Genomic DNA, 25,548 nt, shown 5'->3' with positions numbered 1-25,548 from the left:
CAGATCTCCCAGGTTCCCACCTCCAGATGCCAATGCAGGCTGCCACTCTAGTACCTCCTAGTGCGCTTGGGGGAGAGAGTACTAGGGAAAGGCCCTGTCTGCCACCATGCCTGTCAGGATGGCGGGGTGTGGGGGCGTGGCTGGAGTCCTTGGCTGAAGGAGATTTGCCCATCTCCTTTTTCCAGCAGCCACCACTCCCTTGCTCTCTCTTGGGGGCAGGGCTGCCCAGACACAGTGCTGGGTGGTGTGTTGTAGGGGGTACCGCTGCCTTGGGCCCTGTGGCGCTGGGCCAGAGGAGCCAGGGACTCCTCCCTCGCCGGAAACTAGACGGCTGCCTCGGCCCATACCTTCCATGTCGGTCACAAGGATGTTTCCATTTGTCCACTGGTAGAGCCAGTGCTGGAAGGCACAGCACTTCTGCGCCATCTCCGAGCTGCTCTGCACAGCTAGGCTGCCATCCCGCTCCTTCACGCAGTACCGCTCAAAGGGCCCCACAAGGTCCTCTTCGATGGTGGCATAAGGGACAGTGTTGGCAGGTCGGTAAATGAGATACAGAGGGATGATCCTGGACAATGGCAAACGGCCTGGGTCAGCACAGAGTGAGCCAGGACATAAGCTGATGGGCTAGCTGTGCATCTAGCATGCAGAGCGCATGGCGGACCCCAACCCAGAGCCCACTGCCCTGAGCACAGTCCCCTGGCTGCTCCCTGGGCCGGGCTCCAGCCTGTCGGCAAGCTGCCCACACCTCAGCCATGCTAGCGACTGGACCTGCTCACGTGAGCCCAGGCCCCAGGCCCTTCCCACACAACGCTCCCAATTTGGCTTCTGAGCGCACCTGTTAATGAAAACAGGCCGCTGGATCCCTGCAGTGATGGGGCAGACAAGGCCATGCCAGTGCTGCCCACCATGGATCCCCCCCGCAAGTGAGGCTCAGGGTGGAAGGAGGAGGCTATGCTGCCCTGTGGCCCCTGCATGCTCAGGATGGAGGGCAGAGGCCCAACTTACTCCGGCACCACCCCGAAGTCTGGGATGGCCCGTGCTTCAGCAGCAAAGATCTTGCAGTACTCCCGGCTCGAGTTCTGGATTTTGCACTCCTGGGGATTCAAGCAAAGTCATTATCCCTTGCCGTGCCGGTGAGCCAGGTTCAGACAGCGTCCTACTCCTCCTGGAGAGCTCATAGACGGGCACCGGGGCACGTCCTCGCTGGCAATCACAGGACAAAGGGCAGCTCAGCGCACCAGAGCCTCTGCACCACACAGTGTGGGGAACAGCAGACATGACAGGTGTGAGTACTGGACAGCCGTGGAGTAGGCTGCGGGTGCTGGCCCCTGCCCCTCAGGGCTTGTGTGACAGCAGCTAGCTCAGGAGCAGGGAGGACGTAGGCAGGACACAGGCCAGGGCTGGGCAGGCAGCACAAGGGACAGCTCAGGAGGAGCAGGCAGTGGCAGGAGAACAGAGGTCAGGGGGTAACTGGTCAGAGGGGCCAGCAGGCCAGGAGCCTGTGCCCAGGCTGAGGAAGGCTGTTTCAGGCACTAGGGTGTGCATGAGGAAAGACAGGAGAGGGAAAGTGGGAGGAGAGAAGAGGAGTGGGGCCAGGGTTGGACAGGCTGGCAGGTGCAGGGAGGCGCTAAGGAGTGGCAGTGAGCTGCGTAGCAAGTGAGGAGCAGGCCAGCTGGGCAGGGGTGGGGGAAGCATGCTGGGCAGGAGCAGTGTGCCAGGTGGGGAGAGGGATATGAAGGGTATGGGGGTGTGTGCAATGCACGTAACAACAATCAAAGCACTGAGCCAAGTCAGAGTTTTCAGGCTGTCCTCATACTACAGGAACAAGGGGGCATGCCTGGGTGTGCCTGTTGGGGAGTGTGAGGGGAGGGATTGTGACCTGGGCATGCCTGCTGGGCAGCACGGGGGGAGGGGTGTGACCTGGGCACGCCTGCTGGGCAGCACGGGGGGAGGGGGCGTGACCTGGGCGTGCCTGCCAGGGAGTGTCGGGGGAGGGGATGTAGCCTGGGCATGCCCGGGGAGTGCGGGGGGAGGGGCATGACCTGGGTGTGCCTGCCAGGGAGCGTGCGGGGCCTGGGCCCACCTGGATGGTGATGTCGTAGTTCTTCTCGATGAGCGTGTTCTCATTCTTGGTCCCGAAGACGATGAGGTTGTGCACTTTGATGATGCAGGTCCGTCCGGACTCGAAGACGGGCTCCAGGCCATAAATTGTCCTTGCGCGACATGCTTTGCGCAGGAAGCCGGCGCCCACCTCCATGTCCTCGCTCACGACACGCCCAAAGAACTTGTCCCCCCAGTAGCCTGAGTCAGCCAGGCCTTTGGCGAACACCATGGGGGTCATTTCGATCTCCTCGCCGACTGGCAGAAGGAAAGCAGCGAGTGAGTGGTGGCAGGTGCTGCTGGGACCAGGGGGGCTGAGCAGGCATTAGGCTCACCCTGCCAGGGCCTGCAGCAGATTGGGCCCCTAGTGCATAGAGAGATAGCGAGGGCAACACGCTCAGCCCCAGGAGGAGGAGGGTGGGGAACAGCTCCTGGCGCATGCTAGCGCCCTCTCTGGCAGACTGGTGGCATGGTGCTGGAGGAGCCCCTCGCTGCAGGGCCTTGGGAAGAAGCTCCGGGTCTGCGATCAGTGAGCTTGACATCTGGCTGGCATTGGCCAACTGCCTGGTGCAAGGCCTTGCACATAGACACCAGCTCGTTAGGGAGGAATGGCTGGCTCCGGCCACACTGCACTGTGCGGTCACCCCTCCCACCAGGCACCCAGCCCCACCCCGCGAGGGGACACTGGGTTTACTCTCAGTCCAGCGGTAATGGCCTGGCCAGCACTCACTGCTCCTCTGGCTGTTCTCACTTTACCTTCAATTTCTTCTCTGGAGACAAATCCCGACAGCACTAGAGGAGAAACAGAGCCCTGGCCATTAGTGCCCTGAGGGGGACAGGCCTGTCTATCAGCCGTTCATCCCAGCCCCCTCCCTTCCCAGAGCCTGGGCTCTTCTCTGAGTGCCCCAGGGACACCCAGACCTGAAAGTGCCTTGGCAGCGCCCACGCACGAATGCACCAGTGTGACACAGTGACTACACTGACCGCTGGGCCCTGCTGCGCCCTTGTGCCCTCACTCTCCTGCCCCCGTCGCCCGGTATCCAACTCATTCCTCTGTCCCCTCCCCTTATCCAGTCCCAACCTGCCCCCCCCCCATACCCAACCCGCCTCACCTTCTGCGCTGAGCAGGAAGTCAGTGGAGTCGGTGCCATACTCATTCTCGATGGTGCACTGGTACACGCCACAGTCCTTCCGGGATGCCTGCACAATGGCCAGGGCTGCCTGCCCCTCATCACCTGAGCTAAAGAAGAATGGAGCCAGCTGGAGATTAGTGCTGGGCAGCCCCGTAGTACCTGTATTGTGGTAGGGCCTATGAGCCCCAGCTGCGGACCACAGCCCCACTGTGTGAGGAGCTGTACGCACCCACCCATCCAATGAAAGGACAGGCCCTGCCCCACAGAGCTTGCAGTCTGACTTCAGCCCTGCAGTGGGTGCATGTGAACTGAAAGCCAGGTGAATGCTATCAGGAGTGAAGTACGTAGCATGTTGGGAAAGGAATGTTCCCGTGTGATCCAGCGATACACAACCCAGGGGGTCTCAGGAAGCCACCTTGCTGCTTCATGACACTCAGGAGCTAAGGGATTATTACGGTTTCCTGTAGATTGTACTTGGGGAGAATTAAAAGGAAGAGAGACATCACCTCCTTCTCCCAGCAGCCCCTTGAACTCCAGCAAGGCAGGCTCGCAGGAGGACAGTTTCTTAGATTTGTTCCCTGAAAAGAAGGAATCAAAAATGGGAATCTCCCTCACATTCTCCGCAGTGAAGACAGATGCAAAGAATTCATTAGCTTCTCTGCAATTGCCTTGTCTTCCTTGAGTGCTTCTTTAGCATCTCAATTGTCCAGTGGCCCCACTGATTGTTTGGCAGGCTTCCTGCTTCTGATGTCCTTAAAAATTGTTTTGCTGTTAGTTTTTAAGTCTTTTGCTAGTTGCTTCTCAAATTCTTTTTTTGGCCTGCCTAATTATAGTTTTCACTTGACTTGCCAGAGTTTATGTTCCTTTCTATTTTCCTCAGTAGGACTTAACTTCCACTTTTTTTGCCTCTCACTGCTTCTTTTAATTTGTTGTTTAGCTGCGGTGGCAGTTTTTTGGTTCTCTTACTATGTTTTTTAATCTGGGGTATACATTTAATTTGAGCCTCTGGTAGGATGTCTTGAAAAAGTTTCCATGCTGCTTGCAAGCATTTCACTTTTGTGCAGGAAGGGTGTAGCCAAGAACAGGGGCCACAGCTCCTTACAGAGAAGCATCTGGTCTGGTGGGGCACCAAGCCCTGGGCCCTCTCAGTGAAGCCAGAACATCACTTGTACCCCTCATGGCAACCATGTGCTGTAGGTGAACCCAGAGTCCAATTGCTTAGGGGGCAGACTGCTTTCCCCTGCCCTTATCAGTGTTTCCCAACTCTCCCTGTGTCTCCATTATAGGATGTTGGAAATGTGGGTTCTGGAGACAGTGCAGGCCCTGCTTCTGTCTGACCTAGTCCCTTCCATGCACAGTGCAGAAGGACATACCATTGTTACAGGCTGGGCAGATGTTCCCTCAGTGAGGTTCATGGTCTTCTCGCTCGCTCTCTGCCCTAGGAGCTGGGCTCTGAGCATTAGCGTCTGCTGTGGTTAACAATGAACAGATTCTGTGATTCCTTCTATCCCACCTTGGCTTCTCTCTCTCTCTCCACAGCCAGGGGGCCTCTGTGCTAATGGCCGGGTGTACTTCACTCTGATACCAATGGATCCATGTTTGGACTTGTTAGCAGAGAGCACCTTCACCCCAAAATGACCAAGGTGGGTCTACGGTGTAGGCGAGAGGTGTGATTGTCACACATGCAGACAGACCCAAACTAGCTTAAATCTGCCTAGATCAAAGCCAGCTTGAGTAACAATAGCAGTGAAACACAGGCGGTGGCTGATCAACTATGCACGCAAAGTCCTGGGCGGGGTTGTACTCCAGACGCTAGCCTGCACTGCTTGCACTACACACTATTGCTCCTGGAGCTAGCTTTGCTGTTGCCAAATCAAAGCTAGTTTGGGTATGTCCACACAGGCTGCAATCACACCGCCCGGTTGCAGTGTGGATACACCCTCAGAGCTTGATAAGTGCAAGGGGCAAGGCTAGATTTAACACATCAGCCACAGGACATGCACAATGAGTAAAATACAGCAAAGCTGGCAGATTACCTCCGTCTGGCTTCTGCTACAGGGAACTCATCCTTGTACCACGTCAGCTTTGAGTCACTCAAAATATTGAAGAACTGGCACCAAAGTTTCAGGTTTCCTGATGCATCCGAAAATTGTTCTGCTCTGATCTTACGAATCAGCTGGGGGGCTAAGGACAAAGCATATACCCGTAATACAGCTTTCACCAGGCAGGCTCTCAAAGTGCTACACAAACTGAGATACCAACTACATAAAAGGAGGAATTCATCCAGCGATGCAGCACAGCAGCTGTTCGCAGCAATGGGAAATTAAGAAAAATACCAGATCCAGCCTGAAGTGCCGAGGGAACTCAGGGAGGCAGAAGGCATTCACTAGAGTGGGAATTTGTGCTGGACACACCTGCTTTTGCCCTTGGATATCAAGTGGCCCCGAAGGGGACATCTTCAGTTTTACAGCTCATCTGAAGGCTAGTCTCTTCCGTCCCACAGTGCCCCCAGAGACCCCAGCAGCACTGACCGCAAAGGTGGAGCGCCACCAATGAGCCTGCCCCACCACTACCTGCAACACCAGCATAATGAGTACCTCCCATCCTCCTCTGAGCCACCTTGACCTTGCTTTGCTCGTCAGGTGGCAGATCTCAGCACTGGGTGGCCAATGGCACCAAACTGCTCTTGTTTTGGTGGCCTTAACAGAAATTTGAAAACAACATTTGAAAATATGTAAAATATGAGACAGGAAACAGATGGGCCAGTGCTGCAGTGGGACCAAGGACTGTTCAATGGTCTCCAAGCTTTACCTACTGCATAATCAGATTTGCATCTTTAATGCAGGCGGGGGACACTCAGGCAGCCTAAACCAGGGGTGGGCAAACTTTTGGGCCTGAGGGCAACATCGGGGTGCGAAACTGTCTGGAGGGCCAGGTAGGGAAGGCTGTGCCTCCCCAAACAGCCTGGCCCCTGCCCCCTATCCGCCCCCTCCCACTTCCCGCCCCCCTCAGAACCTCCCACCCATCTAACCCCGCCCTGCTCCTTTTCCCCTGACTGCCCCCTTCCAGGACCCCTGCCCCTAACCGCCCCCGGGACTCCACCTCCATCTCACCCCCCCCATCCCCTGACTGCCCGCCCCAGAACCTCTGCCCTATCCAACAGCCCCATTTCCTGTCCCTGACCGCCCCCTCCCGGGACCCCCCACCCCTAACCATCCCCCTGGGATCCCACCCACTATCCAACCACCCCCTGCTCCCTGACTGCCTCCCAGGACTCCCTGCCCCTTATCCAACCCCCCGACCCTGGCCCCCTTACCATGCTGCTCAGAGCAGCATGTCTCGGAGCCGCACCGGAGCTGGACACGCTGCCGCGCTGCCCCGCATGAGCGCGCTGCCCCGCCACTCAGAGCGCTGCCTGCACGGCGGAGTAGCTGCGGAGGAGGGGCTGGGGACTAGCCTCCCAGCCCAGGAGCTCAGGGGCCAGGCAGGATGGTCCCGCGGGCCTGATGTGGCCCGTGGGCCATAGTTTGCCCACCTCTGGCCTAAACCATGCCTCCTCTGTGTGTGCAGCACAGCAGAGACCAGGACAAGCATTCAGATAACTTGGCCTTCACTGATGTAAGCAGAGTCTGGATGAGCTCTCCCCTGACATCTAGTGGTGAGCTGTGGAAAAAGACTTCAGAAGCTGATCTTGTTTGCACGGACACACCCACCCTGCCTAGGTGCTCAGCATGATGGGATTGCTTATCCAAATGATCACTTGTGGCTGGTGTTGGATCCCCAGTCTCCTTGTTATTGGGGCAGGAGTAATAAAGTGTTGTTATCCTTGTTGTGTGAACCAAGGGCAGCAAAACTGTACCTGGTATACCACAATGGAGGGACTCATCCTCAACTGAACAGCACTCACTAGGCAAGGGACATGGATTCCACAGCCCAATGAGTTGAGAAAGGGTGGGTCATTTGACCATGGTATAATAAAAGAGCTAACTTAGATGTAATTCAGAGTCTTGTTACATGCTGTAGAGTTGCAATCACTGATACCTATGTCTAAGAATTAGATCCGTTTTGGGACAGTGTCTCTCTTGCAAGAGACTGCCCAGTGTGCACTAGCAGTGTGGTTCCCTGAAATCACTGAGAGCTGTATGGGGGCTGAAGGCATCTTGGTGAATGGCCAGCAGGGTGGCTGGTGGAGAGGCATGGTGAGAAGCCAGCAGAGAAGCTGGTGGAGAGGGCCAGAGCAGAGGCACGGTAATTGATCCTTGGTGCAATGAGTGAGTGCCTGAGCAGTGCAGTGTGTAAGGTGCCTCCTTACTCCTCCACCTTCCACATAGGGTGGGAGGTGAACTCTGCAGAGGAACCTCTGAACTCCTGGGCTGCACTGGCCAACGACAGCAACTGTGAGTGGGTACAGAAAAGGATTGGGCACGTTAAAGGGACTTCTGTGTTTCTGGACTTAAGACCCTCAGGGGAAAAGGACACTTGGGGGTGGGTCTTTTTGTTATGGTTTATGTTTATGAACCCCAGTTGCAGTATTTTCCCAAATTAATGCTGAGTTAATTCCCTCCTTTTATTCAAAGGTTTTGCTACACTCAGACTCTGTGCTTATGAGAGGGGAGGTATTTCCTCTTAGAGGCAGACAGGGGGTGGTGTGTAATTGTCCCAGGTCACTGGGTGGGGGCTTGAGCCTGTTTTGTGTTGTTTTGTTGAAAAGGAACCTCGAGAGACTGACCCCAACCCTTGTTGCTGCTGGCTCCACCTGGCAGAAGGGTTACACTTAGATTCCTCATGACACAGAGATTGGGGAAGTCCCATCTCTGGTAACTCAAGTGAGCACAGCATTGTCGCTCTAACTCCAGGAGCCTCACAGTGAGCTACAATGTGGTCTACAGTGGATTCTCTTTTGTGGGCTCTACCGATCCTTGGGACCCAGCCCTTACCCTAATCCTGGCTCTGCTCCTCCTTACCCGAGAAAGCCTCAGCAAAGCTTGTCTCTCTAGTACTGCTGGCTTTGGGTGTCTCCTGCTCTCAGTGTTCAGGATGCATACTCTAAATGGGGGCCTCCGGGTAATTACTCAGTAACTGTACAGGTTTGGGGGATGTGACCTGCTCAGGATTCTGCTCTGCTTTCCAAACTCCACAGAAAAGGAGGTGGAGCTTTCCCCACCCGGGATGAGAGAAGGGGCACCGGTATCTGAAATGGCAGGTTCTTTACCCTGGGGTGACTTTTCAATTCACCTGCCTTCAATGGGAGCAGGAGATGCCCCTCGGACTGGCCTGTACCCATGTCAAAGGAAGGACAGGCATGGGTAGGTCTGGAAACATGTGGAGATTTCACATTCTGCGTGTTACCCATTCCCAGATGCCCTCTTGGCTCCCTGCTACTGCAAGGACTTGTCACTGCTGCGTGCTGCCATCCTACATACTCCCACAGCAATCCCCCCAGGCTCTCAAACTCTGGGGTGGGGGTTAGTGTGTCCAATATGCAGGCTGGGAGAGAGTGTCTGCGTCTCTCCTGCCTGGGGGCATCCCATGCTGCCCTCGTCTCTTATGCTTTTCTTACCTTTAAATGGGTTGTTTGTTTTCCTTGACTCCCCTGCCTGTCCTTCCTGCTTGGTGTCCTCAGGGCCTTCCGGGGTCCGACTGCTTTCCTCTGAGGGCTCCTCATATGCCTTGGGAACTTCGAGTGTTGCCATCTTTCTGGGGAGGGTTGGGGAGTGTCGGTCCATGGGAGGAGACAGAGTTGGGACAGGGGCTTGTAATAGAGCTGGGTTCTTCCTGGACTGTCGGGGAGGCACCGTGGGGCTGTCCCTCTTCAGATGCACTTGGCTCTCTGTGGCTGCAGCCTCTACCTCCTCAACCTGCTTGTTTTTAGGCAAGTATATCTTGCGTCGAGCCCCGGAGGCAAGCTCCTCTGGTGTGGCGCAAGGTAATGCTGCAACCAGGTCGCTGGAGTTCTCCTTCATGCTGCTTTCGAGATGCAGATCAGAAAGCCCATAGTCTGCCTGGCCTGTTCTGTCCAGGGGCACATTACCCACCACAATAGAAGGGACAGACAGCAGGGCTGACCCTTCTGGTTCATATGCCTCCCTGGCTGGCAGTGTCCTACATGCTAAAGGACTGATACCCAGAGCTTCTTTGCTGGTAACTAACTCTTGGTTAATCATTCCCGTGAGCCTTCTAGATGTTCTGGGGCTTAAATGCAAGCTCTCTGCACTTTGGAAGAGCTGGTTATTTTGCACCCTTTCTAAGATTTTCCTTGATGTGCTGGGGCTTAGCCCTGCAATGCCCACTTCCGGCAGTGCTTTCTCCTCCCCAGCAGGCTGCCTCCCCTCCTCTTCAGTCTCAGCGTCCTTCTTTGTGGGGCCCGCACTTTTATCTGGCTCGGACGAGGACATTTTTAAAAGCAGAAGTAAATAATTCTTCAAGGAGGACACTAGGTTTCTGTGCTGTACTTTGTGCTCCAGGGATACCTCCCCCTCCGGAGTTCTCTCTTCAGCCCGCGGAGTGAGTGGTGCCTCCGTTTTCAGTTCAGACCTACCTGTAGAGGTCATGCTGCTTCTCTCAGCTGCAGCTGCTGGCTCCTTGCCTAGAGTCACAGCTCTCTGCTCACTTTCCTCCCCACTCTTAGGAGCCAGCGACACAGGTGCCAGCTTGGCACTGCCCTCCTCAGCGGAGCTGACTGGAAACCGTTTGTGGTGAGGCATGGCAGCCAGCGTTGGTGCAGATTCATTTGTTTTCCTAGTCTCCATTTCTCTTTTCACGCCACCTGGCAGCTGGGCTGCCGATTGGTTCTCATCAGCAGGGGCTTCTTTGACTGGAAAAGAGGAAGCTGAGCCTGGTGCTTCCATAGACTCAGAGATCTCTGTGATGGAAATGGGACACAGCACTTCCTTACTCACTTGGGTGGAGACCGGAGCTGCCTGTTTAGGCACCCAAGACATCCCACCCACCACTCCGCCTGCTTGCTGTGAGGTCTCATGGGAGGGCTCCACAGGGCTCTCCTCTACCTCTGTGCAGGACAAGCTGTCCCCTAACCAGCTTCCAGCTGGCTCTGTTTCTGCAGTTAATGGCTGAACAATCTTCTCACCCTCCCCCATTCCACTCCAGCAGGCACCTGGTTTAAACAGGGCTTTGCCTCTAGGCTTACGACTTGCTTCCTTCAATGCTGACCCAGCTGTAGCTAGCTCCTCATTCTCCTTACTAGGAGTTGGTCTTTGCTGGGTCTCTTTGCCTGGGAAATTCAGGGAATGCCCTGCTCCCTCCTCTTTCCAAGGGGGATGTTCCTCCCAGCTGGGCTGTGTGAGACCAGAAGAACCAGCAGGAGGCCTCTGGGAACTCTCTTGGCTTATTTTCAGCATCCCTGTTCCTCGCGGCCTGGGGCTGGCTGGCTGTTCAGACTGCTCCATCTCTCTCTCCATGCAGATGGGCTTCCCTCTTGTGAGCTCCTTTAATTGTCTGGTTTGAAGATTACGGTCCTCCATTGGCTCCAACGCTGGATGTTTCAGGTCGCTGGTGGAGGACAACACCTGCTTCGCTGCCTCCTGAACCTAGGTAAAAAGGAAAACCATGATTATGTTACTGCCTGGATCCACTTGGCATTAACTTAGCACCTTTGGCCCATCTACACGCTACACTGCACAGGGTCTGGATACCATATTGGATCATGGTCTGGTCTTGCCTCTGTGGATAGGACCAAACAGTTAGGGCCTGATTATGAGAGGAGTTGAGGGACACTAGATGGGGAGGCCCTGAGTTACTACAGAGAATTTTTTCCCAGGTGTTTGGCTGGTGGGTCTTGCCCACATTCTCAGGGTCTAACTGACTACCATATTTGGGGTAGAGAAGGAATTTTCTCCTAGGTCAGATAGGCGGAGACCCTGGGGGTTTTTCACCTTCCTCTGCAGCGTGGGGCACAGATCACTTGCAGGTTTCAACTAGTGTAAATGGTGGATTCTCTGTAACTTTAAGTCTTTAAACCATGATTTGAGGATGTCATTAACTCAGCCAGAGGTTGGGGGTCTATTACAGGAGTGGGTGGGTGAAGTTCTGTGGCCTGCAATATGCAGGAGGTCAGACTAGATGGTCCCTTCTGACCTTAAAGTCGGAGTGCCCCATGCTTCCACTGATTGCAGTTGGACCTGTGGGGGTTCAACACCTCTGAAAAATCAGGCCCTCACTTGTAACTATGCTCCTGCCGTGCAAAGACCATGGCTACAACACAATTCTCTTCTCTACATGTTCTCAGATAGTGCTCAACACCATAGCATTGGAGCACCTTCCAGCAGTGCATTAAGCAACGTGACAAGCTTCTGTCATGTGTTGGGAGAACAAACAACATCTCCTCAGGACGAGATGTGTGTGCAGTTAAGTGTCTTGTTGGATTTTTTTAATGTTATTGTTTTAAATGCCCTTGCTCCTTTGTGCTTATGTTAGTGAAGGCAAGATCAAAGAAATGTGCCTGGCAGTTGGAGCCGAAGGTGGGGAGGTTTCTGATGGGGACTTCACTCCACAGTCTCGGACCAGCCGTTGAGGAAGTTGTCTCCTACACCAATGAGCTTTACTCTTATTGCAGAGTGCTCCGTGGGCTGGAGGAGCGGAGTCACTGACTGGAGTCTTCATGCCAGAACTTACCCTTTATGTTACGCAATTGTAACACGTCAAGAAATGGCACGCACAAAGTACATAAGCCTGGAGAAGCCCATTTCCCAGAAAGTGTGATATGTTATTGCTGACTGCAAATCCCAAAATGTAGATGCCAAGATGAAACAATGGGAGAATCACTCTCTCCCATCTCTCCCTTAGCAATTCGTAACATTCATGTGAAAAGGGCATGGGGATGCCAGAACAGATCAGAGCAGAGGTTCTTCTAACCCAGCGTCAGTCTCCAACAATGATCAGCGCCAGATGCTCCTTAGGAAGCTGCAGGACACCTCTCACCTGGCAAATATGGGATAATGTGCCCCCTTGTGAAGGTCTCATCCTAACCCCTAATAGTGAGAGATCAGTTTAAAGACTGAAGCAGGTGGTTTTATCTCCTTCCCAAAACTTTTTTAAACATCAACTATTATAACTAGATATTCCTGATATCCATATAAACACCCAGTCTCCCTCTGAATCTTGCTAAATTCTTGACCACTCTGACGTCCTGTTGCCAATGAGTTACATAGTCTAATTACATGTTGTGTAAACAAATATTTCCTTTTATCAGTATTGACTTTGCCAGCTTCCAATCTCTTCTGTCTTATTCTTGTGTTATGAGACAGGGAGAACTGAAGAAGTTTCCGATCTACCTTCCCTAGGCCAGTCATTATTTTATATACTTTTATCATGTCCCCTCTTAACTATCTCCTCTCCAAGGTAACAATCCCAGTCTTTTCTCTTTCTTTGTATGAGAATTTTTCTAGCCCCTAATCATTCTTGTCACCCTTCTCTGAACCCCTCTAGTTCTGCAATATCTTTCTAGAGATGGATGGCCAGTGCTGCCCACAGAATCCAGATGAGGCTACTCCATTGATTCACATAAAGGCATTAGTCTATTCCCTGTATCGTTCACCATCCCATTCTTTACGCAGCCTAACATTCAGTTTGCTTTTCTGAAGCTGCGCATGGAGTAGAGGTTTAACTGAGCTGTCTGCAACGATGCCCAGAGCTTTTTCCTGAGTTAACAATTTGTTCAGAACTCTGTAAGGTGTAGGAGTCATTCAAATCATTCCCTCCAATGTACACTACCTGGCATCCTCCCCTCTTCCCCGTGGGGCAGGTGCCAACCCCGGTCCTTCCATTTGGGCAAGATGAAGTTCGGGGTCACGGCAGCATCACTGCCGATGCGCCATGTGGCCATGAGATCCTCAGCGATTACCTCTCCCTCTCAGTGCCACATTAGCAGCGGGGTTTCGCATCCACAGCCATGTATTCTTGAGGGAAGAAGGTCACGGCTCAGAGTACAAGTTCCCCCTCCCCCACGCAAAGCAAGACTCTCACGGAGCCCGCCACTGCTCCATATCACCTAATATAGTCAAGTGACAAACAGCCTCCACTTCAGCCTTGGTGATGCAGAGACCATGTGATTCTGAGTGCTGAAACCTCTTGAAAAACCTGATAAACTGCTCATGTGGAATCTGACTGCAGGCAGAGAGGAGGCCCTTATACTCTCCATTAGCTGAACAGAAGTGCAAAGAGCTGTTTCCCTGAGTCTCCGCTGGCAAATCATCTGCCCTGCAGGGGACTGTTCCGAGTGCCCAAGAACCTCCAATACACTCACTCCTGGGCTTCCCCAAAGAGAGGGGGAGCTGAAATCAGAAAATCCCTAGGAAGCTGTTAATAAAGCATTTCCTGCAAAAAGGATCAGAGAGAACTGGCCTCTCCAGCAGTCATATTAACCCACAAACACTTTGCTACCATAGAAGGCCAGTTGCAGGCACTCACCCTACCCCATGTCCTCCAGCTCTCCCGGAAAAGGAGTGTTGAGTTTCGAAGGTTAGAACCCCAGGGAATGCAGAGCTAAGGTCCCTCATGCCCTCACTTTACAAGAGTGTTAGCTAACACCAGCAAGAAAAACACAAATGTTGGAGAACCAGGAAACAAAGAGCTAAGGTGACATTTCCCACACAACCTCAACTCTGCCCCTACATCCATGTCCAGTGGAATGGTACAGCAGGACTCTGATTCACACAGTTCAATGGGCAATCGGTGTAGCCAGTTCACCTCCACTGGCCATGGGGTACTTGCTACTGTTTCCAAGGCATCACCAAAGACACTCTGACCTGCCTCAAAAGAGGTTCATAATACAGAACAGGATTTCCCAATATTGTCTTTTCTGGAATTGCCACAGGAGTGTTCTCAAATTCCAAAAGGGAAGAAGTAGCAGGAAAGGTGACAGCATACAGCAACAAACTTTGTAACAGCATGAGCTGTGTAGAATGGGAGAGAATGAGGGATGGACAGTATATAATCACTCCTCCACTTGTGTATCCACATAGGGAAGAGCAGGTCTCAGTGTCACATGTAAGTTGGCAATCAAGAAGACTGATGGGTGTGCGGCTGTGGTTAGCCAAAGCAGTTCTGGCTGCCAGGGTGCAGGCTACACCACAGCTCCAACTGCTTTGAAAGTCTCTTCCGCTGGGCTGGGCTGTGACGGGCACACACTCAGGGAGAGCCGCTCCCACTGCTCGTGCTGCTGCAGCTATATGCTATTTTTAGTGTGCCAGCCTGATGAGAGCTAGTGCCGGCATGTTTCCTCCAGCTGGGAATCATACCCCCAGCTCCAAGTGCAGCCATGGCCATAAACAGTCAAAAAAGAGGAGCACGGAAACTAGAAGAGAAGAAATGTTACAACAAGAATGGCAGACAGGTACCCCCATCGCAAAATGATAGAGAACGTTCAGATTCCAAAGAGCAAACGCCTGGCAATGTGACCAGGTAACATCTAAACTATCTCCATCACGGCTGCCCTGTAGGCACAACACAACACCGCTAAGCAAAACCCAGGAGGACACCGGCTCTGTTTCTTGATATGATGGACAGTGGGGCATTCTACTTCTTTCAGCACACCAGAACTGACAGTGAAGAACTTGAGGAACAGCAAATACAGGATTCATGTGGTGAAATCACCTAAGCATCCCCCTGCAGAAGGAAGCCCTGGAGGCTCGGATGCAGTCACTAGGTTAGCTCGTAGCTATTCATTAGTCTGTGGTTATTTTTAGCTTGTGTGTTTTATTCTTCTTTGAACAAAAGAAAAATGGGGTGGGATGGAGAGATGTAACTGTGACCCCTGGAGACAATGGATACAAACCCTATCATGGGACAGGATACTAACCTTGTCAACCCAACCCGATCATGTGACGGGGACAAGGCAATGAAGTACAGTCTCTTTTCAGCTCCTCTCAGTCGGACTCTTATTACAATGGACACAATCTTTGAGGTGAGAGAGATGGCCTCAGCTTGGACTACTGGAGATGGGGCTGGAGAGGAATGAGTCAGTCATGGTCACGTAACAGAGGAAGAACTGGCAGGCTTGGCAAAGGCGTGGATGAGGGAGGAGACAACACATGTGACCCCAAATTGCAAGCTGGGGTGACCCAGAAGATGGTGAAGTTACAGAGTGATGGAGGGGTTTGGATGAGTGAAGAGGAGCTCAGTTTGACGTGCTGGCAGCAGACACCCCAGAGGAGAGTTCCTTGAGACAGGCAGACATGCAGGACAGTACAGACAGGGACAGTCAGGGTGTAGCAGTAGATGTAATCCATGAGAGAGGAGGAGATCATCCCATGGGTTGGTCTAGAGGGAGAAGATCTGGCAAACCTCATAGAATTTGCAACATCTCACAGAAAAGAGTTGCCGTGGATGAGCTTCAATGTACACCATCCTCCCAGAGCTTACTCATTTCACCACAGCATGACAATGTCAAGTCAAGACCTTGTACTGTGGACACCTTATTAGACCCACACTGTGAGGTCAGGTGATGGAGCACAAATTCCATTTAACTTCAGCTGATTAGAAAACTGAAGGTTGTCATAGGATTTTGTAAAGATGCTCCACAGCAAATATAATTAATGTCTGTTATCTGTACCATAGCAAGAGCACTTCCTATTTTACGGCATTTACACCATGGGCAGAATGAAGTAGTAGTTAAATCAGAACCAACTTCTCCTCTGATCTTTGGGTCAGAAGTAGATCAGGCTTTGTCTCCAGTTTTCCCACTACAGCCAACCTCTGCTCAGAGGGAATCTATTTGAGATGGCCCTGTCCAGACCAAGGGAAAGATTTTTTTGTTTTAAAACTCATGACAGTCAATTAACACATTCTAACCACAACCTAGTACCCAGTGTAGACAAGTTTAACACCTTTAGAAATGTCTTTGCTAGGCATAGCTCCAATAGTGTTAACTATGACCAGCTAATGTTTCAGACACGACCATCTTTGTCTACACTAGGTGCGAGACGGCATTTATCCACTTGTTCGTTAGGGAGCTGTAGTGGGGTGGTCACCCGCTCCAGCCTTAAAGGGCTTAAAACAGCCCAGGAGAGGGCTGTGGCTGGGAGCAAGCAGTTCCCAGGCTGATTGGGAGAAGCAGGCTCAGCTGTGGCCACGCCGCAATCAGGGTCAGCTGGCCCTTATGAGAGGGCAGTGGGCCAGGAGCAGAGTCTCTCTGCCTTTAGAGGGAGAAGAGCCTGGCTGCTGGGGAGTGTACCTGGGCACCTAAGGTGGAGCAGGGTCCGGGAGGGACACGGGGGCCAGCGGCAGCAAGACACCAGCCTGCAGAGGGTGCTCTGGAGGCTGGAAGAGCTAATTCCCTGAGAGACCAGCAGGAGGTGCCGCAGGGGTGAGTCCTGCCCCATGACAGGAGCATGTTTTCTAAGAGGATGCGTTTTCCAGTGTAGACAGAGCCCTAAGGATGGCAGCACATGACTGGTGCCAGAAACCCTCCTGCTCGGGAGCAAGCAGCACAAAGCCAAGTGGCAGGCGGCAAAGCTCAAGAGCAGTGTTGCTGCGGATTTTTGTGGCACGACAGGGATTAATGCAGCAGTTTGATGGTAAGAGAAGTGATATGGCCCATGGGGGCTGTGCAGTCAGCTTAAAGAAGGGTCCAGGGGACTGTACTGGGATAACTGCAGATGACTCCAGGATACAGAACCTCAATTCTTCTTCGAGTGCTTGTTCATGACAATTCCAATCAGGTATGTGCATGCGTGTACGTGCACGGCAGCCTGAAGATTTTTCCCCTATCAGCAGCAGTCGGGTTGGTCTGGGCACCCCCTGGAGTGGCATCATCATGGCGCTCAATATAGGCCCCTACCGAGCCGCTACCCCCATCAGTTCCTTCTTACCACCAGTGACGGTTAGCAGGAACTTCCCCTTGCTCTTGTCGTGACAAGCCCATTTGGCAGTCTGTATATAGTTCTCATTAGTTCCATAGCGTTAAGTAGTTAGTAAGTCCTTTATTTAGTTCTTAAGTTTCCTTTGGAGGGGCTTCCCCTCCAGTGCTATTCCGGCACTAGGGCATGCCGCGGTCTCCTGGCTTCAAAGCCTGTGAGGTCTGCAGCAAGTGTATGCCCAGAAGCAATCCTCACACTTCGTGTCTGAAGTGTTTGGGGGGAAAGCCATCAAAAGGATCGCTGTAGGATCTGCAGGAGGTTTCTCACCAGGATACTGAAAGATAGAAATCAGCGCCTGAAGATCCTTCCAATGGAAGAGGCACTCCAGCCCCAATGCGACCCCGGTGCCGAGTACCTCCTCCTCGGTACGCAGTGCCCCAGCACCGTCGGCACGGGGATTGGTGCCAAGTAATAACAAGGACTCTCAGCATCGTCATGGCTCCACTCGCAGCTCACATGCCGCAGGCAGGCACCGGTCTCAATCGCCAGTGCCACAGAAGAAGATGAGGCCAGAGAGGGGTCATTCTCCCCACCCCAGCTAGACCCAAGGAGCCAGCCATTGTGAGACCTGAGTAGGGCCACACTACTTCAGCCTTGCTGCCACAGACGGTCGCATCGACTCCTGCCCCCGTGGAAGGGCGGTCGAGTCTGAACCCTTCTCGCTCGCTGAGGCCGAGCTGACAACTACACCTCCTGTCGACCCCAGAGGTGTTTGAGGCAGCACGGGACCTGCTCCAGCTTACGGCACCATTCTCCCCGCCTAGACAGGAGAGGTCGTCAGCACCAGTCGCTCCCCGGCACCGTCAAGGGGAAGCCTGGTGGTCTTCATCCCTGGTGCACTGCTCCCCGGCACCAGAACAGGGTCAACACCCTCATCGGTCCCCGAGCCTGCAAGGCGGCCCCTCTGTGCCTTGAAATACCGCTCCTCCATGGTCCTCCTTTTTGGAGACCTCTGAGTCAGACTCCTATCGATCTCATAGGAGCAGAAGTAAACGGTCCAGGTCATCACGAGACCGGCAGCCTTACGCGGCACAGTGGCCCTTTTGGACTCCCTGGGCCCTTCACCAAGGCCAAGGGTTGCATTCCAGGGCAGCGGCAGTGGCCTCGGCTACTTTTGTACCGCCACCGGCACCGTCGGCATTAGCAGAATCAGGGGTAGCTCCATTGTTCCCTGACGTCACCATCCCAACTCCAACCCATCGTCTAGGCCAGCCCCAGCAGTTTCAGCGCCGACTCCTCAGCACTGACAGCTTCAACAACTTCAGCACCGGGAGCCTCGGCACTGACGTATACAGCTCTGGCACCGAGGGCCACAGCACCGTTCGCATCGGCTTCAGCCCAGGATCCCCAAGCACTGCAGGACTCCTTGGGTGTGGAGGGAAGAGAATAGCCACTCCTTGAGGGGTCTCTTCCTCTTCCTCTCCAGATGAAGCACTGGCAGGCACTTTGATAGCCCCGGCCCTGGAGGACAACAGGGTCCTACAGCAATTGCTGAGGAGGGTTGCCCAGGGCCTAGGCATTCAGGTGGAGGAGGTAGTGGAGGATGCAGATCCAACGGTGGATATCCTTGCCCCCTCCGGACCTGCTCATATTGCCCTACCCCCATAAAGACTATTGCCAACACCACCAAAACCGTGTGGCAGACCCCAGCTTTGTTGCCTCCTATGGCTAAGCACAATGAAAGATGCTATTTTGTGCTGTCCAGGGGCTACAAGCACTTGTATACCTGTCCTCCACCAAACTCCTTGATCATGGATACTGCTAACCAATGTGAGCACCTACCAAGGCCCCTTCCCAAAGAATCGGGAGGTGAAATGACTCGACCTTTTTAGGAGAAAGGTCTACTCCACTGGCGGCTTGCAGCTCCGCATTTCTAATCAGCAGGCCATTGTCAGCAGGTATTGCTACAATACATGCGGGGCAACGGCAAAGTTCATAGAGCTGCTGTCACAGGACTCCCATGCCGAATTCTCGGCCCTGGTGGAGGAGGGCAAGCTCATTTCCTGAGTTTCGTTGCAGGCCGCTCTGGGTGGGGCTGATGCGGCCACTCGAGTGATGTCTACTGGGATTGCCATGAGAAGGGTCTGCAGGCATCAAGTCTGCCATACGAGGTCCAGCAGACCATTCAGGATCTCCCCTTTGAGGGCGTGACTCTATTTTCTGAAAAGACAGATAAAAGACTACGTAGCCTAAAAGACTCACAAATCACTGGGCTTCCATATCCCCGCCACACAGTGGAGGCTTTTAGGCCACAACCTCCTCCGTGGTTCTACCAACAGCAGAACTGGCAGGATGGCTCACGGAGGAGAAACAGGAGCGGCAGGAAGAGGCCACACCTGTCCTCAGGCCAGGGCTCTAGTCCGTCCAAACCTTCATCTGGCCAGAAGCAGGCCTTTTGAAGGTGCAAAATAGGATGGCACACCAGCACTTGGACTGGATCCAACTTGCCTTACCTTCTGGTCGTGACTATGCCCTTTCTACCCTGCGTGGGTCCGTATCACATCAGACCGCTGGGTGCTCTGCATGGTAGAGAGGGGATACTCTCTCCAATTCTCTGCCGTCCACCCTTCCATCCGCCTTCCCCGACCCTCTTCAGGGACCCTTCTCACAAGCAAATCCTCATACAGAAGGTTCATTCACTCCTATCGCTAGGGGCAGTGGAAGAGGTTCCTCTGGAGCAGAAGGGCAATGGTTTCTATTCCTGGTATTTCCGGATACTGAAAGCCAAAGGCAGGCTCAGACCCATCCTAGACCTATGGGAGCTCAACAAGTTCATGAGGAAGCTGAAGTTCCGCATGGTCTCTTTGGCTTCCATCATCCCTTCCTTGGATCTAGGGGACTGGCATGCCGCCCTAGACTTGAAGGATGCATATTTTCATATAACCATTACACTGTCCCACAGAAGGTACCTCAGGTTTGTGGTGAGCAACAAACACTACCAGTTCACAGTCCTCCCGTTTGGCCTGTCAGCAGCGTCTCTTGTGTTTACCAAGTGCATGGCAGTTGTGGCCGCGTTCCTATGCATGCGTCAGGTACAGGTGTTCCCGTACCTTGACGACTGGCTAATCAAGGGCTGCTCCAGGGCTCAAGTGGAGGCACAAGTCAACTTCATAAGAATGATGTTCGATGAACTGGGCCTTAACTTGAACATGGGGAAATAAACTCTGTCTTCAGTTCAGCAGATAGAGTTCACAGGGGTGGTGCTGGACTCGACACAGGCCAGGGCATACCTCCTAGAAATGAGGTTTTGGGCCCTGGGCAACATCATTCAAAGTCTTAAAAAGTTTCCCACTACCACAGCAAGGAATTGCCTGAAACTTCCAGGACACATGGCCTCTTGTACCTATGTGGCGCAACATGCCAGGCTCAGATTCCAGCCTCTCCAATCGTGGCTAGCCTCAGTGTATTGGCCAGCTCGGGATAGTTTGGAAAGGGTTGTCACTCTGCCTCGCCTGGTCCTCAACTCCCTCCAGTGGTGGCTTGACCTGCAGGTACTGTGTGCAGGGATCCCCTTCACCGGTCCTCAGCCATCCCTCTCACTAGTGACAGACAGGTCAGCCTTGGGCTGGGGAGCAGATCTGGGAGACCTCAGGACACAAAGCCTCCGGTCTCAGGCGGAACTTGCTCTCCAAATCAATGTCAGAGAGCTGAGAGTGGTGCATCTGCTATGCCAGACTTGCATCTGATATGCCAGACTTTCTGAGCCCACTTGACAGGGAGATGTGTATCAGTCATGACAGACAACACCACAGTGATGTTCTATATCAACAAACGGGGGTGCATGCTCCTCTCCCCTGTGCCAGGAAGCCCTCATGCTGTGGGACTTTTGTGTAACTCATTCAATACACCTGCAAGCATCGTACCTCCCGGGAGCAAGAATGAATTGGCGGACCATCTCGGCAGGTCTTTTCATGGCCATGAGCGGTCCCTACACCTGGACATCATGAACTCCATCTTCCAACGGTGGGGTTTTCCCCAGATGGACCTGTTCGACACTTGACGCAACAGGAACTGCCAGCAGTTTTGCTCCTTCCTGAATCACAGCCCAGGCTCCATTGCAGACGCATTCCTCCTCCCATGGGGAGGCCGTCTCCTCTACACATTCCTGTCCTTCCCTCTCGTTCACAAGGTGCTCCTCAAGATACGCAGGAAAGAAGCTTCAGTGATACTGATAGCTCCAGCCTGGCCCCGCCGACACTGGTACACATCTTTCCTGGAAATATCTGTGGAAGCCCCAGTTACCTTGCTATTCCTCCTGGACTTAATAACTCAGTATCACGGCTGTCTCCAGCACCCAAATCTCGAGTTGTTGCACCTCACAGTGTGGAAGCTCCGTGGCTGAACCCCACAGAGTTCTCCTGCTCAGACCCGGTTAGAAAAGTCTTCCTGGGCAGTAGGAAACCCTCCACCAAGGCTACCTACCTTGACAAGTGGAAAAGATTCTCAATCTGGTCTCAGAGTAGCAGCCGTGTTAGTCTGTATTCGCAAAAAGAAAAGGAGTACTTGTGGCACCTTAGAGACATCAGCGCAGCATCACTCATTCCCGACACTTGCCCCTATACCAACCATACTGGACTGCCTTCTCAATCCCAAGCAGCAGTGACTGTCCATGTCATCAATAAGGGTTCACTTGGCCACCATCTCTGCCTTCCATCCAGGCTCAGAGGGCCGGTCAGTGTTTGCCAACCCTATGGTCAGCCATTTCCTGAAAGGTCTCGAGAGGCTATATCCGTACATCTGGCAACCGGCCCTAACCTGGGACCTCGATCTGGTCCTTTTCAAATTGATGGGTTCACCCTTTGAACTGCTGGCAACTTGTTCGCTGCTCTACCTGTCATACAAGGTGGAGTTTCTGGTAGCAATCACCTCAGCCAGGAGGGTGACTGAGATCAAGGCCCTAACATCAGAGCCACCTTACACCGTGTTCTATAAGGACAAGGTCCAGCTCAGGCCACATCCCGCTTTTCTCCCAAAGGTTGTCTCCCAGTTTCACATCAACCAGGACATCTTCCTCCCAGTGTTCTATCCTAAGCCACACTCGAGCGGCAGAGAGCAGAGGCTTCACTCATTGGACGTTCGCAGAGCACTAGCCTTTTACACTGAAAGAATGAAACTGTTTTGGCCATGGCAGACAGGATGAAGGGTCTTCCAGTCTCCTCCCAACAAATTTCCTCCTGGATCACATCCTGCATCCGTGAATGCTATAACCTGGCAGAGGTGCCTGCCCCTCTGCTCATTGCGCACTCCAGCAGGGCACAAGCTTCTTCAGCAGCATTCCTGGTGCAAGTCCCGACCCAGGAAATATGCAGAGTGGCAACGTGGTCCTCCATACATACTTTCACCACACATTATGTGATTACCAGCAGGCCAGAGACAATGCAGCCTTCGGTAGAATGGTGCTCCAGTCAGTGGAGAACTCCGACCCCACCTCCTGAACTTAGGCTTGGGAGTCACCTGATCGGAATTGACATGAACAAACACTTGAAGAAGAAAAAATGGTTACTCACCTCCTCATAATTGTTGTTCTTCGAGATGTGTTGTTCATGTCCATTCCAATACCCACCCTCCTACTCCTCTGTCGGAGTAGCTGGCAAGAAGGAACTGAGGGGGTGGTGGGTCGGTAGAGCCCTATATTGAGCGCCATGATGGCACCACTCCAGGGGGCGCCCAGACTGACCTGATGGATGCTGCTATGGGAAAAATCTTCCAGCTGCTGTGCACGCACGCATGCACCTGATTGGAATGGACATGAACAACACATCTCAAAGAACAACAGTTACGAGAAGGTGAGTAACCATTTTGGGGGTTTTTTTGGTAAAGCTTGTGTCCAGAAATGGATCTTGACCGGTTCCTTAACATTACAAGGCTGTGCTTCCGGCTACAGCTGCACATCTGCAAGGAAATCTAGAAGAGGAAGGCAGGTGCCAGCCTTGGGAAATGCTGGAACACCTGGCAGTTTCAACTTCCCATTACAGTCAGTGGATGTATTGCATTACCTGCCAAGTATGTGGTGTGAGTGACAGCTATGCTATGCTCTGTTCATTTGGCTATGCCCAGGCAGGAGTAACCTCCCCTCAGAAATACGGTACTCCTCTTTGCTGGTGTAGTAACAGTGTATAAGAAATGGTTTCAGAGAGCAGAAGCGGGTCACAGCTAGCTGGCCCAGGCCATCACAATGGTATACAGGTGGGAAGTTTGGGCTTTTTCCAACCTTCTGGGGGAACTGGAGCAGGAGACTGAATCCACATGCACCTGCCACTCTCTATTCTCCTGGCAGTGGGGCCTCAACTTGGTCTCTTTATTCATCTAGATCTGAACTGTAATGACCCCCCGGCACATTGATGTCATTGTTCAGATGTAAAATCCCAACCGTGCCCTGAAATCAGGATCACAGGATGTTGGGCCGTAAAACATGTTAATAAGGGAACACGTAACCTCCAGCCCAATACTGCATTTCATGGAAAACACTTCAGATTAAGTGACAAAAATAGACACGGACTGAAAGGAACTGGTGACAGTCAGGAACAGATGCAGTGCTCCGACTCAGCAGCCAGCACAACGACTCTTCAACAGCACTGTTCCAGCAGGGCAGATGGAGCCAACAAATGGCCATATCTACTGTATGTATGTTTTACCATAAACAAAATTCCACCCGCTGCCCAGTGAAGTTCACAAAGCCTACCTGGCATGTCTGTTTTTCGTTTACATAATGACTTACTAACTGTGCCACTTAGAAGCCAAGGCTCATTGCTAAGCTGAACAGATGTCATCATGCTCTCTGTTTGTCATACACATTCAGCATTCTCAGTTGCCATTTATAGCTAAGAGTGATCTGTGCTCACTGCTTAGCTGATCTGGAAACATTTGCCTGAGGTCACCCTCCCAAAAAAAAAAAAAATAGAACTTACATTACCTCACACGGCACTTTGAAGACCACCTGTTCTTCCAAGGAGCCCTGAAGCAAGATTCCTCCTGCCTCCTGTCTCAGCTGGGACAAATCCAGACACGGGGCCACTTGATTCACAGATGGGGTAGTATGCCGAAGGGGCTGCTCGGTGTTCACTTGTACAGAGTCCAGCAAGTCTGTTTCTTGGATGTTTTTGCCCGAGGAGATGCAAGAAGTCCCTGATGCATTTTCCATCAGGAGGGGGTGCTGCATTGCAGACCTTGGCTCCAGGGTCCTGCTAGGAGGCTCAACTCTCTTCTTATTCAAATCCCCAGGCGGTTCACTTTCCTTTTTGGTTACCTTTGTATCTATGGCCTCATTCTCCTCCAGTTCCTGTTCCACAGATTGGCCTTTCTGCTCCTCTCCTGCTACAGCCTCTACCAGGAACATCTCAGATGCTGGTGGAGGAGTATCTCTTTGCCTGTTAATGCTCACAGCCGGAAACTGCAGCTGAGCCCCATTCTCGGCTTCTTCTGGGGCTTGTGGCATCTTCTCTTCCATTACATGTTTTGCTCCACTCTCAAGATACATCTCTGTCAAGGAGAAGTAAGTGTCACCCCTGAAAGGCGGGGAGCATCGCTGAGGTTTGCCAGTTTCAGCATCCTCCTGACTGCTGGGTGTTCCAAGTTCTTTGACTTCTGGAACATCTCCCACCACCTGGCTCATTGCCGCTACTGATTGCATGCTCCCCAGCAGGGCGACGGAAGGGGCATTTCTTTGACTTTGAGAGAGATTTTGGCTCTCTCTCAGCCCATTTTCTTGACTTGAAACTTCCTGTTTTGCTGCCAACAGGGCAGCAGGCTCTTCCCCTTTCTTTTTCTTCTTTTTAGCAAAGGACTCTCTGGTGATGGGCTTGGTAGTTATTTCCTCCACCGTCTCATAGATGTATGTGAAAAAGCTATTTCCATTTTCCTCCCCGCTTTCTATAGAGGAGTCTCCATTGGTGGTCACCTCTGCATCCAGAGGCCTTGTTAGGAAGTTGTTTGAATATCCAGCAGTTGCATTTAAGGACGGCTCCTTGGGCTCAGCAACATCTTCCCATAATCTTGACTTAGGATCCCCAACATGCACCTTTGCTACATCTTCCTTCTCCCATAGGGAGGCACCTGAACGCAGATTCAGATCCCCAGTCAGCCGGCGCTTTCGCTGGAATCTCTCAGGGCTTGTCCTCCTCAGCTTCTCCACCTCCATGTTTTCTTTCCCTCGTTTTCGGCTCTGCTCTATTTCATGCAACTTGGCTTCTGCCTTTCGCTTGAGTTTGGCAAACCACCTCTGATGTATTTTATACTCCGTCATGGTTCCCACTTCCAGGACACCGGAACAGGACACGATGCCTTTGGTATTCCTAGCAGAGGCCTGGTAAATGGCCGCATCATCCTCTCTGCATCTGGTGACCAAAAACAACATAGTGAGACACACCTGTCCCTCTCAAGGCACTTTCCAGACACGCGTGAACACACCCACACACACGTCAGTGAGAACAGTTCAGAAGAAG

General features: G+C 52.7%; 1 protein-coding gene across 1 annotated transcript in view; it reads right to left on the bottom strand.

The window, feature by feature from the left end:
* ALPK3 (alpha kinase 3) overlaps positions 1 to 25,548 on the bottom strand; it is an 88,672-nt gene that overhangs the window by 7,496 nt on the left and 55,628 nt on the right. The window contains exons 4-11 of the mRNA XM_073363255.1: positions 24,021 to 25,440; positions 8,794 to 10,780; positions 5,270 to 5,417; positions 3,213 to 3,340; positions 2,857 to 2,892; positions 2,084 to 2,358; positions 1,006 to 1,094; positions 348 to 565 (exon numbers count right to left, since the gene is read on the bottom strand). Coding sequence (XP_073219356.1) covers positions 348 to 565; positions 1,006 to 1,094; positions 2,084 to 2,358; positions 2,857 to 2,892; positions 3,213 to 3,340; positions 5,270 to 5,417; positions 8,794 to 10,780; positions 24,021 to 25,440 — 4,301 coding nt within the window. The remainder of the gene's footprint in view (positions 1 to 347; positions 566 to 1,005; positions 1,095 to 2,083; positions 2,359 to 2,856; positions 2,893 to 3,212; positions 3,341 to 5,269; positions 5,418 to 8,793; positions 10,781 to 24,020; positions 25,441 to 25,548) is intronic.

Source organism: Lepidochelys kempii, chromosome 10 (assembly GCF_965140265.1).
Source record: "Lepidochelys kempii isolate rLepKem1 chromosome 10, rLepKem1.hap2, whole genome shotgun sequence".
Taxonomy (NCBI): Eukaryota; Metazoa; Chordata; order Testudines; family Cheloniidae; genus Lepidochelys; species Lepidochelys kempii.
The sequence above is the reverse complement of the archived record's forward strand: the minus strand, read 5'-3'. Positions and strand labels throughout refer to the sequence as shown.